The sequence below is a fragment of the Cervus canadensis genome, chromosome 15 (genome assembly GCF_019320065.1).
Source record: "Cervus canadensis isolate Bull #8, Minnesota chromosome 15, ASM1932006v1, whole genome shotgun sequence".
NCBI lineage: Eukaryota > Metazoa > Chordata > Mammalia > Artiodactyla > Cervidae > Cervus > Cervus canadensis.
Window position 1 is genome coordinate 49210890 of NC_057400.1, and position 13937 is coordinate 49224826.

Consider the following 13937-nt stretch of genomic DNA (forward strand, 5'->3'; position numbering starts at 1 on the left):
AGTTTATCTTAAGTTAAAATGGAAAATACCAATATCATTTTTTTCCCTTTAGAATTGTATTTTCTAGTCCTGTCCACTAAAGAGGCCTAGAAGCAATAAAAGCCAAATAGGAATAGGTAACCCAACACTGTGGTAATTTTAATTTTTTTAAAAGTCTATTAAATTACAATATTGCTTCTGTTTTATGTGTTGGTCTTTTTGTCATGAGGTATGTGGGATCTTTGTTCCCCACTAGAGATGGAATCCATACCCTCTGTGTTGGAAGTCTTAACCACTGGACTGCCAGGGAAGTCCCAGTAATTTTCAAATACCACGCACAAAAGGAATCAGACCAATTCCAGGTCTGAGACAAGAAATGCACAAGTCTGAAATGCACTATGGAAGACTGAATGGGATCAAGTCAAAATAAAAAAGGACCCAACTTAGCAGGATTCCCACCGCCAAAAATAGGACAGTTAAGCACCAAACGCAGTAAATTACTTCATCTCGTTAAAACTCAAATATGTAAAAATCCATGAGTTTAATACAATAGTAAAAACAAAACAAAGCAAAAACTTAATGCTCATTGGTCAACAACTTACTTCTCTGAAAATTGAAAAGGGAAAGAAAGAATCAACATTTACTCTGCAGAATTGTATTTCAGAGTAACAAAATAGCTGATAATTTCTTCTTTAGAGAACTTGAGCTAATAAATGTGGATGGAATAGTAAAATTTTTAAATACCTGATTTATAACCCTGAAAGTAATAATAAATTCATGGAACAACCATCCATGGTTAAAAAACCACTGGGTGAAAGATTGATGGGAACTTCCTAAAGGGAAGATTCAAACTGACTTCTAAATTAATATCATCCTCACTTAAAGTGGAATAATCAAGCATTATGTGCTTCATGATGTGATACAACAAGAAATAGACAGCTCCACCTACGAAGTGTTCTTGCCCAAAGAACTAAGTCTAATGTAATCAAAGGTCTCAATTCCAACCTAAATCAATAGGTAGACTTTGAATCCTGATGTGAACAGATGAACTGTTTACATTTTGGGGCTAAGTGATAAAATTTGAATATGGACTTAGTGCTAGAGGACATTAAGTAAGTACTGTTGATTTTGTTGAGCATAATGCTGGAATAGTAGTTGTTTTTCAAAATATATATTACCATGTATAAAACAGATAACTAGTGGGAGCTCAGCCTGGTACTCTGTGAAGACCGAGGGGGATGAGATGAGGTGGGATGGGAGGGAGGCTCAGGAAGAAGGTGGTATATGTGTACTCATAGCTGATTTGCTTGTTGTATGGCAGAAACCAACATAACATGGTAAAGCAGATTATCCTCCAATTGAAAATTTAAAAACATTTTTTAAATTTGAAAACAAATGTCTTTATCAGTGACATGTGTTTCTGGAAGTTGCTTTAAAATACTCAGGAAAAAAGTTGGAGGACACGGATAAAACATATTGACCACTTTTTTAAAAAAACAACAAAAAAGCATGGGTGCATGCTCTGGATGTCATGCATGCTCTGGATGTCATCCAGTCATGTCTGGATCTTTGTGACCCCATGGACTGTAGCCCACCAGGCTCCTCTGTCCATAGGATTATCCAGGCAATAATACTGGCACACCCAAATAAATATTGTGTGTAACCGCATACAAAGAGAGCAGAGCATGTAGATACATCCAAACTAAAAGAGCATTTTTGCTCATACTCTGTGCTACTGTTTTCTCAAGATGCTAAACTGTAAGTTCCAGAAATTTGGGAAAACCAGTTCACTAAAAAGCAATTTACCAAATCATTTCAGTCAACACTGTACTACATAACTTTGTGCATAGCAAACATTAACCACACACACTAATCAATTAATTTTGTCCGTGGTCATTGGTAAAGCTTTACAATAATCAGAAACACAAACCAAAGATAAAATATTGAAGGTGAAAGTAGTCAAAGATTGTGTGAATAAATCAAATATTAGGCAGAACTATTTTTAAAAATCACTAGTAGACGTGTAAAATGAAATGTATGTTTTAGATGAATATTGTCGGTCTTTTCTCAGAAATGCATCGTCTTTACATCTCCCAGGCTCTGAAAGTTCAAGGCTCCAAAGCGCATTAAGAACTTAAGATGAACTTACGGCAGTTTTTCTCATCTGAGGCATTGTTGTCATGGCAGTTGTCTATCCCATCGCAGACTAATGCAGAAGAGATGCACCTTGCATTTTTGCAAGTGAACTCTGTTCTGTTACAAGCCCTGAAATGGCACCTTGTCTCATCACTGTTGTCACCACAGTCATTGTAGTGGTCACAGCGGTAACTGTACGGGACACACCGACCATTGGCGCAGGTGAAGCTTGTCGAAGGGCAGGTGTGAAACGCTAAGAGGAGGGAAAAAATATTGAAAAAACATTGAAGAAGCTCCCGGATTAAAGCATCATCCCGTTTTTCTAAAAAGATACAATCAAGTAAAATAAGATACTTTGGGTTTACCTTCCAAGGCAAAAGCTGCCAAACGTACTGCATGCAAAGTGAGCCCAAACTTTAAATTAGTTAAATTAAGCAAATACGTTGTATACTTTTTTTTAAGCAAATGGAGTATTGGAGACACAAATGGCAAAGTCACTCCATTCCTCTACCACCTCAATTTATATCTCAGTTTCATTAAAGCATGCAAACACAATGCTTTCAGGGGACTGAGGCTCAGAGAGGTTAAGTAATTTTCCCAGAGCTCCCCAGACTATAAATGGCATGCAGCATCTCTGCTCTTTCTTAGGTGCACTTCAGAGGTGCTTCCTAACAAAGCATTGAAGACTACTTCACAGCGCATATATTAGCTGTTGTGTGATTTAAGCAAAGTGCAGTCTAGATTCTCAGGCTACATATTCTTTGCTTGTAAAAGGACCAAACACTAGGTACATTGTGAACTTCGAAAGTTCCAAGAGTTCAGCTCACCACAGAGAGTTTCCAGCTCATCACTGCTGTCACCACAGTCATCAATGCCATTACATTTCAACTGGTCAGGGATGCACTTCCCATTAAGGCAGGTGAACTTGGAACTGTCGCACCGGGTACCATTATCCGGGATACAGTACTTATTGTTATTGGCCAGATACCAGCGGCCCTCATGTGGACACTGGCACTCAGCACCATTTGGACCTGAAGAAAGGTAAGCCCAGAAAAAAGCAAAAGATTTCTGTAGCAAACATTGATATTTTCTCCCCCTGAAGAGCACTGGCAACAGCTTCTATATTATTAAACACGCTCTAAGAAATGGAAACTCTGCTTTAAGTTATGTTTTCATCAATATGAACAACCACCAATTTCTAATAAGTGTGGTTAATTCACTCTAATCTTTAAACCACTATTTCTTATCTTCATTGAAACATTAGCAATGATTCTACCTTCTCAGCAAAATCTGCACAGCAATAGTCTCAAAAGGCACATCCTCCCCACCTCCCCCATAGAAAAAAGAAAGGAAAAAAAAAAAAAAGGCACATCCTCTTATTAATTTATTGTTCTCTATAAAACACACTTCTGAAGCACACTCCGTTTATTCAACTATAAACAGTACCTCCTAAGTGAAAGTATTAAATCCTTTAATGAGGAACATTAGTTCATGGATGAAATTTCTATTCAAGACATGATGTGCAGCAGCCAAACCTGCATATTTCTTTCTACCTCCATCAAGCTTGAATTAAAAATGTCTTTGTAAGAAGGCTCCGTATGGAATAGGAAAGAAAAAAAAAACTTTCAGTCTTCTTCTCAACAGACAAACCCTGAAATCTATTTTAGAAATTACTCTGAAAACAAAGAGAATCTTTGCTTGTGCTGGAGCTGAATATTCTCTCAGCCTTCCCTACTAGTGGTCATCATTATTGTCACTTTCCATGATTCATCTTCGTGACCAATGCCTTACCTGGTGCACAAATATGGCTGCAGCCCCCATTAAACCGATCGCAAGGATTGTCACACTGTTGTTGGTCCTTCACAACAGCACAGATACCCTTAGGCCGAAAGGGAAGGGTCGTGGTCACTGCAGTCTGACCTGACCCATCAACTTTGTTAGCTCGATAAATTTTCTGAGTGAGCAAGTCAGTCCAGTAAACATACTGGCCATAAACAGCTAAGCCAAAAGGACTATTGGCTCTGCTGACAATGACCTCCCGCAGATAGCGCTCTAGATCAAAGCGCTCAATCTTCTCCCTAAAATGAAGATGGAAAAAAGAAAAAAGAAAATACTAGAATCCAGAAGGATTAAAGTCCTCAACTGGCACCTAATGCCTCAGTACAATCATGACTTTTACACAAGCCCCCAACTTTCTTTTCAAGTGGAGCATATGGCAGCAAAAAATGTTTCTCCTGGTAATGGGAGAACTTCATCTGCTTATTAAACAATGGCCTATATAAATGATTTCCAAATATTAATATAACCCGCAAGTAATCCTACTAAAGGAAACAGGGGAAAGAAATGAAAAGAGGGGAGTATTGTGAAATAATACACCTCTTGCTTGAAAATAATACCTGTCTTGGTATCTGGCACATAGTAGTCACTCAATAAAATGTGAATTACTTTTCCCTTCCCACCCGCTTAATGAGTTTTTCCATTTGTCATTGACTTTGAGATATCTTCCTAACTGAGACACAAAATATCACTGCTTTATTTCAAGTGAGAAAATAAAGATAAAGTTGTTAGGTGCTTAGCATCATGAGACCAAAATCATAAGAAAATAAGCAAGGAAAGTTTAACATTCCTAACATACAGATACCAGTCATATTAAACAAAATCATCTCATATCTTCAATCATTAGGATGATGGGAATATGTGTAATTTCAGAAGTGACTGGAGAGTTACATGCAAAAATTAGAGCTGACAGAAGTTTATAAAGAAAATATTATGAAATGGACTGAGAAGAAGCTGGCACAAGAAATAATTTTTTTTGAGAAGATGATCAAAAGACAAAGACTGAAAGAAAATGCTTTTACAAGACACTGAAAGCTAAAACCTGAGAAATTTTACTATCAGTGTACGTTTAAAGTCATTCATATTTTGAGGTAGTTACATGATTATAAACTGAATGATTATATTTGTAACCATAGTTGAAATTAACTTGTCTAGTAACGCATCTTTAGATGTCTTTCAGTTTACAATTACTCAATCTCATGATATAGATCAATTTTCACAGGTATATTCACCAATATTTCACCACATTATGCATATCCCTCTTCTTTTGAACAGGGAGGAAGAAATCTCATCAATATCCACAAAAATAACCAAAGACACGTACAGATTAGCATCTGCCCAGTAGAGAAGGTTTTGTTCATAGTCCAGAGTGAGCCCGTTGGGCCAGACCAGGTCACTGTTCACCAAGCTTCTCCGGGAGTATCCACCCATTGTGGCAGTCTCAATTTTGGCATTAGTACCCCAGTCGGTCCAATACATGTACCTAGTGATCCAAAAGGAGACATAATTCACCACAAGGAACTCACACTTCTTTTTACTTAAGAAAGACAGCAGCATTCTTTAACTGCAAATATGACAGTTATATTTGACACCAATAGAGCAAATGGAAGCTTACTCCATTCCCACCCATACAACTTGTCCAATAGGGATTTACTGAGTCAGAGCATCAATTCCCTAGTATGCGGCCAAACTTCCTAGGAGCGCCAACCGGAGTTCCTTCCCAAGGAAGGTCACTCATGCTCTTTCATCCCTTAATCTGTAGCTACAGTATTACAAGTGCACGGAACACTGGCTCTCTATTAACATAACATAATTTCAGACCCTGCTGCCTCTAGAAATAAGCAATCATGACACACCCTTGGCAAGGATCTAACACAATTCCTCTTGGCTTTGGAACTTCGGCTATCGTAGTGTGTCTAGACCCATCCGTGGCAATGGACTTAATCATCTGATTGGTGTAATCACTGTAATAAATTCTTCTATTGATCCAGTCAAAGGCAATGCCCTCAGGACTCCCTATGCCTGGACATAAAACCAACAAACACACAAAAAGAAGTTAGAATCTCAATAAACATTTTAGAAACCCTGGGTCATCCATGTGTGTTGATCCCATTGCGTCTCCTTCCAAGATAAGCTATACTTAAAGTACACTTACCTGAAACAACAACAGTGGGAGGACTGCCCCTTGAATTCAGGTTGACATAGGAAATCTGGCCTTTTCCAGATGACAAAAGTTGTGTGAAGTAGATTCTGTTATCTATGCTGTCATAGTCTAGGGCCACAGCCATTTTTTCCACACTTATTGCTGGGAAAGGTTGGCTATAGTCTTTGGGGTCAAAACGTAAGCTCCTCAAGGAATTATCCAAGGCAAAGATGAGGAAATTTTCTGATGAAATGGCACAGCTCTTGCCATCAGCTTGCAGGGTCCCAAAGGCACAGTCACATTTAGGGGTTTGTGATTTAGGCAGAGCAAAGCAGAAATGGGTACATCCTCCATTATTTTCCAAGCAAGGGTTGTTGTTGAGCTCTGCTGGTGACCGAGGCTGGACACTCTGGTCAAAGATGGTCACATCTCTTAGCCAATCAATATTGTCCCTTATCACTGTTGGTCGATCTGCTCTATTTGGTTCCTTGCTGGCTTGGAGGATTTTCTTTAAATTCCTGTCTACCCATATGATAGAATTTCCAAACACAGTGATGGCATAAGGAGCTGGGTAACGACTGCCGAAACGAATCACTTCAGAGTCCCCTCCCTCAATGCTGATCCTTGCAATTAAATCTACAGCGTCATCAACCCAATAAATGTAGTTACTGCTATGATCCAATGCTAAGCCCCGTGGTGTGGCAGTGATGTCTGATACAAGCACAGTTCGATTGGTACAGTCAAGAAAAGACCGTTCAATCTTTGGGTTCTGCCCATAGTCAGACCAGAAGAGGTATCGATTCTTGGGGTCCACAATAATGTCTCTGGGCATATCCACTGTGGTTTTAAGGAGAATGTGGCGGTGGGTGGTGTTGATCCTTAGAACTTCTATCAGTGTTTCAGATCTAAAAGCATTGGTAAAATAAAGATTTCCTGGAAGAAAATGAAAGAGCATGCTGATTAATGGCAAACCAAGAAAAAAGAAGATAGCTCTTGTAAGATAGAGGTTTGAGCCAGTATATGTTGTCTTTCCCAGGAGGATAAATAAATATCTCAGTTTAGGCTTAGAAAAATAAATATTTACTCTTAGGAACTAAATAGATTGTTTCTAACTAGTGTAGATGTTTTCATCCCATGGACCTTCTAAAGTCACCAAAATTTGGGCATTACAGAACAAAGTAAATGCTAGAGCAAAAAAGTATGGTGGGAAGATAGTTTACAGTACATAAATGAATGGGCATAGCTGTGTTTCAACAAAACTTTACTTAGCACAGGCTACATCTGGCCTATAGGCCATAGACTGTTGACAGTTGTTTTTCAATGTATCATTAAAAACTGGATGGTAATTCAAAACTAAGTATACAAATTAGTATAGAAAAGTTAATATAATGTTGGGTCAGGCATTTCAATTAACTACAACAAAGTACCTAATAATCAAAGGGGTTTCATAAATAACATGAGGAAGCAATTAAGAATTCAGCAACTAAAATTGCTCAGCTTTAAAATAAATGATTGCCATTTTATGGTTTATATTATATTTTGATATTCCTTTCTCTTTGAAAATTTAGATGTTTCTAATTTAGAAATTAGATGTTCCTTTAAGGGTGAAATAAGTCCACATAATTAAATATTTCTTTCCATTTTGCCAACGACTCAGTAAATAATCTATAATGAGATCATCTATAATGAATCTGTCAACTGAAACACTTTATCATTAACAGACACAAAGCTGTTACGTTTATTCTAAAAACTCAATTCAACTTATCTTAAATAATCTCAATAAACATCTAGGAAAATAGATCTGCCACATGTATGTTAAACTTTATAGTATAAATAAGATGACAGAAATGCAAACACAAAAAGCTTTTCAATAAAATCACTATATAGCTTACCCACCTGCTACCCAATCCACCGCAATACCCCGGACTCCATTTACTCCTATCCCATCTGTAACGATGTTTGTAAAATTAGACCCATCTGGTTTGATTCTACGGATTGCATTATTAGATGCCACAGAGATGTTAAAATCACACCAGTAAATAAAGCCAGAAGACACATCCACATCCACATGCAGCGCATTTCGTCCTGGAACAGTAAAGAAAAGATCATTAAACCATGCTCTAGCTTCAACTGAACTTTTAAAAATGTCTGCCCTTCCTCTCTAACCCTCATTCCAAATCCCCTTTGCTCAAACCATGCCCCCATTATGAAATAAAACTATTTATTTCCCAGTTGCAATGAGCACAACTACCCCCAAATCTTAGTTTCTAAAAGCCACTTCCCACAATAAAGAGTACTGGCTTCTGGGAGAAATGGTTAAGCATAGGTTTGGGAAGGGAAGGTACAAGGTAAGCCTGGAACATATTTATTAGACCAAGAAGCAAGGAAGCATTCAAACACTAATGGAATACAGTGCTGTCGAAAGAATACAGACAGCAATAGGAGAGGTTCTCCCCAGACAAAACGGATCGATAGGAGCATCAAAAGAACAATTATGCTAAATGATTCTACACTGAATTAAAGAAATAAAAACTTGAGTGTGTGTGATAATAAAAAGGAGAGAAGAATGAACGTAGAAGGAATGATAAAACAAGAAAAAGAACCATTTTGCAATTCCCAATTAAATCATCATTTCAGACAATGATAAAAACCAATGAAATAAAAGCAAAAATGAACAAATGGGACCTAATTAAAACTAAAAGCTTCCGCACAACAAAGAAAACTATAAGCAAGGTGAAAAGACAGCCTTCAGAATGGGAGAAAATAACAGCAAACAAAGCAACTGACAAAGAATTAATCTCAAAAATATACAAGCAACTCCTGCAGCTCAATTCCAGAAAAATAAAAGACCCAATCAAAAAATGGGCCAAAGAACTAAACAGACATTTCTCCAAAGACATACAGATGGCTAACAAACACATGAAAAGATGCTCAACACATCACTCATTATCAGAGAAATGCAAATCAAAACCACAATGAGGTACCATTTCACTCCAGTCAGAATAGCCGCTATCCAAAAGTCTACAAACAATAAATGCTGGAGAGGATGTGGAGAAAAGGGAACCCTCTTAAACTGTTGGTGGGAATGCAAACTAGTACAGCCACTATGGAGAACAGTGTGGAGATTCCTTAAACAACTGGAAATAGAACTGCCATATGACCCAGCAATCCCACTGCTGGGCATACACACCGAGGAAACAAGAATTGAAAGAGACACGTGTACCCCAATGTTCATCGCAGCACTGTTTATAATAGCCAGGACATGGAAGCAACCTAGATGTCCATAAGCAGATGAATGGATAAAAAAAGCTATGGTACACATACACAATGGAGTATTACTCAGCCATTAAAAGAATTCACTTGAATCAGTTCTAATGAGGTGGATGAAACTGGAGCCTATTATACAGAATGAAGTAAGCCAGAAAGAAAAACACCAATACAGTATAATAACGCACATATATGGAATTTAGAAAAATGGTAATGATAACCCTGTATACGAGACAGCAAAAGAGACACAGGTGTATAGAACAGTCTTTTGGACTCTGTGGGAGAGGGCGAGGGTGGGATGATTTGGGAGAATGGCATTGAAACATGTGTATTATCATATGTTAAATGAATTGCCAGTCCAGGTTCGATGCATGAGACAGGGTGCTCGGGGCTGGTGCACTGGGATGACCCAGAGGGATGGGATGGGGAGGGAGGGGAGAGGGGGGCTCAGGATGGGGAACACATGTACACCCATGGCAGATTCATGTCAATGTATGGCAAAACCAATACAATATTGTAAAGTAACTAACTTCCAATTAAAATAAATAAATTTATATTTTAAAAAAACCAATGAATAAAAGATGCTTGGGGGAAAAGATATTCATAGGGTATCAAAGTGTAACCCCAAAAATTTCATCTAAATTGTAGAGGGGCAAAAAGGCAGAGATTTCATGGTGATCACCATTACCAGGTGATCAAACTTAAGTACCAATTGTGGCAAAATGTTAATGATGGTTGAATCTAGCAAGCATAAGGGTGTTCCCTACACTTTTTAACTTTTCTGCATTTGATATTTTTCAAAATGCAAAGCTGGATGAAAAACTTGTTGACTGTATAATATGTTTACAAGATGGTAACTTAGATGACTTTTTAGACACAGGAAAGCAGAGATCAACCATGAGCACATACGAATATGGTTATCAAGCAGAATAAACATGCTTCCTTTCAGGATTTGAAGTAGCTCAACTGGAATTCCATCACGTCCACTAGCTTTGTTCGTAGTGATGCTTTCTAAGGCCCATTTGACTTCACGTTCCAGGATGTCTGGCTCTCGGTGAGTGATCACACCATCGTGATTATCTGGGTCATGTGCTGACTCCAAACATGGAGAAATGCTATAGGGCACCAAGGACTTCAACATGGCATCAGATGGAGTCAAGTGTTACTTGTATTGGAGGAACGTACCCGGGCCTGCCACTGGCACCATGGCTTCTGAATGATCTGACAGTTGCAAGCTAAAGCCCCTGATTGTCCACAGCGAGGAAACAACAATGAAAGAATTATATGGCGAGCAGGTCCGATTGTCAGGATTGAGTTTAAACCCGGTGGCACAGGCACAGGAGAACAGTCTTCCTGGTACAGGCAGGCAGATTTGCTGACAGACATTCATGTTGTTGCTGCAGCCGTTTGAGGATTCGGAGCCTAAATGAAATCACAGTTAGTTTGTAACTTTTCACCCCATCTATTTGCCACTCAGTGTCAAATTTGAGGATCATTATAAAAGTCAGTAACAAAATATGGAATCTGAGTTAACCTAAAAAACAATATTAGAGAGCCTAGTGCTTATAGAACTAACACACAGAGGTTTAAAACAGGACCACAACCATGTAACAATTTATGTTATATCATAGTAGAGAACGGAGCACCAATTGTTCTTCTTCCACCTATCATTCAAGAGTTAGAGGAATAAACTATGTACTGCCATTTAAAATTCTATATTTTAATTATATGATCAAACATGTGATGGATATTTGATTTAATGTATATTAAATAAAAATACTTGAAGTTGTTTTGAATATACAATAAAATAATATCAAGTGACACACCTAGGTTATAGGACAACAAACAAATTACTTGATGATCTCAGGCTAGATATTTCAAAATAAAGAAATTATCTCTAGATCATAATACTAATTTAAAGGGGCAAATCAAAAGTTACACTATCTCAAAAAAGCACACCTAAGAGTACTCCTTTTAAGATTAAAAAAATTCTATTGTGTTATCTACTTTTCCAGTAGGTATCCAACCTCCAATGCGCCAGTAACTATTCTAGTTATTGGGTAGAGAGCGAGAAGCAAGACAGATAGAATTCCTGTCCTCATAAAGGTTACATACTAATGAAGAACGCAGACAATAAACACATACATAATTATGTCAGGGAGGGCAATAAAATGAGAGCAAAGTAAAAAGTGACGGGGAATGAATGGGAGAAAGTTTACTCTGAAGTGAATCTGGCCTTTCAGATGCCAGATTAGTCTTTGACACTTAGCCATGCTTAATATATTTTAAATATTTTGGAATAATTTCTATTTCTGTATGCACACAGGTTTGTGTGTGTGGCGGGGTTGTATGCAGACATGTAAGTGCATAGATATATTCATTGAACACACATGAATGTATGTTTCAGTGACAAATACTCACCATGTCTTTGGTAAATTTTAAGGCCTCTGAGATCTGGGAGATTATTTCTCAAGACTATTTTGTTGGCCCCCGTAGCCTTGTCAACTCTTTCAATGACCTCATATTCTTCATCGGAGTAATAAAGGAAGGGGCCATAGACAGCAAGTCCCCAGGGGTAGGAAAGATGGTTTACCAGGATCATTCGATTTGTTCCATCCACATTTCCTCTTTCAATCTGAAAGGTTAGAATTTTTGCTATTGACTGATTTATGGTGAAATGAAGCAAATGTTTAAAACTAATATGAGCTTAATAATGTTTCACACGTAGATAGCATTCTATCCTTTCAGGGATGTTTCATATCTATTTCTGACTATATGTGATAGTCACACCTATATCAAGTGGTGGGTCAGACAAATGTCACTGTGCCCATTTCACTGATAATGAAGCTGAAGTCCAAGTAAGCCAGTCAACCTTCTCAGATGGCATGGTGAAAAATAGGGAACTAATCCCTGCATGTGATATTCTGGTCAAGGATACTGTGTGCTAACTGGCCCTGGGTTTAATGTCTTCACCAACCATTTCTGCCATGGAGATAGGAAACGTACTCGACACACTCACAGAAGACAGAAAGACAGCGCTATTAAATCAGCGCAGTAATAAGTCAGCCGCAAAACGACTCTGGTGAACTAGAGAAGAACTCAAGAACGAAGTTCCTAACAGGAAGTGATAAGCAGTCTGCTCTGGAAGAAAAAAAATATATAGACATAGCTGGTTTGATCCTCCTCTGTGTCAGGATCTGAGCTGATTGCTGGCAAGAGAGACAAATGGGTGTTGCTCCCTGCCTCTCTCGACAAGGGAATCCAGCAGTTACAAGAGCAGGCTATGTCCTGGAAACCAACAGAAATTCCAGAAGGGTGCAGCACAAGGGAGATAATCTCTGAGGGAAGCTGCTGAGGGAGTGTCTGGGACCAGACGAGCTGACCACACTTGGCTCAGGAATCTGGAGCTACTTATCTGGGCCAGGGCTCAGGGTTCCTTGTGGTTTCATGAAGACCACATGCCTCCATCATGAAAGCAGTTTCATTAGTGAGATAGCTAAAGAGAAGTGGTTCGGAATGGTGCAGGTGGCAGAAAAGGCTGGACCTGAGAGAAGACGCTCAGGGACAAACTGCCGGGATTTTTGTGATGATTAAACAGGCCATGCTTATTAGAGTGAAGGAGGAATATGAGGGTTGTAGCCTAGGAGAAAAGAGGGAAGTCACACCACCAACCAGCTCACAGATTGCGGAGAGCAGAGCAGATGTGGAAACAGGAAGTGGGAGCTGCTGGTAGGCTGGTCTGGGACATGCTAACTTGTATGCAGAAATCACAGCATGTGGCAAGTACTTCTGTAAAGGGCTTTCACACACATCACTCCATTTCTTCATTATAATCACATATTAAGAGTGAGATGAGTCCTCATCAAGCTATCATGAACTGAAAATCAAAGCTACCGGGCCACTTTTTGAAGAGAGTCAATGTCATAAACAGATGTGAAATCACTCCTGTTCTCTAAAGCAAGGAAGCAACTAGCACACATTCAACAACCAAAACAATAGTGTAGCTGATCAATAATTATTACTGAGTACCTTCTTTGTGCCTAGTGCCAGATCGACTGTATAAGCATAGTAGTAAAGACCAAGTGTTATTTCTGTGAATGAATGAAATTGTATACTTCCTATTTCTTATTGCAGATTATAATGAACTTCACCCTGAGGTTTAAAATGACCAAGAAAGGGAGTTCTCACACATTACAACTACCAGAAAATAATAGGTATCTGTGAGCAGATGCCTATTGAGCTCAGAAGCTTTCTGTTTAGGAAGAAGGGGCTCTTAGAGGATAAATATGGAATGAGAAATGGAATTTGTCTTGAAGAACAAAGAATAAGGGAAAAAATAACATTCTGTAAACAACTGGACTTCAAGTTATTGAGAGAAAGGGCAATAAAACACTGGTGCATGTGCGTGCATGCCAAGTCGCTTCAGTCGTGACATTATGGACTGTAGCCCGTCAGGTTCCTCTGTCCATGGGGTTCTCCAGGCAAGAATACTGGAGTGGGTTGCCATGCCCCGCTCCAGATCTTCCCAACCCAGGGATTGAACCCACGTCTCTTCCACATCTCCTGCATTGGTAAG

The 13937-nt window shown here is 38.7% G+C and overlaps 1 protein-coding gene across 2 annotated transcripts in view; it reads right to left on the reverse strand.

Moving 5' to 3' along the window:
* Positions 1-13937, reverse strand: part of LRP2 (LDL receptor related protein 2) — a 176320-nt gene that overhangs the window by 52343 nt on the left and 110040 nt on the right. For both annotated transcript variants that reach the window (XM_043488175.1, XM_043488176.1), the window contains 9 exons: positions 11783-11996; positions 10547-10783; positions 7991-8179; positions 6107-7027; positions 5808-5973; positions 5276-5434; positions 3907-4193; positions 2943-3146; positions 2129-2368 (listed from right to left, as the gene is read on the reverse strand). In XM_043488175.1, coding sequence (XP_043344110.1) covers positions 2129-2368; positions 2943-3146; positions 3907-4193; positions 5276-5434; positions 5808-5973; positions 6107-7027; positions 7991-8179; positions 10547-10783; positions 11783-11996 — 2617 coding nt within the window. The remainder of the gene's footprint in view (positions 1-2128; positions 2369-2942; positions 3147-3906; positions 4194-5275; positions 5435-5807; positions 5974-6106; positions 7028-7990; positions 8180-10546; positions 10784-11782; positions 11997-13937) is intronic.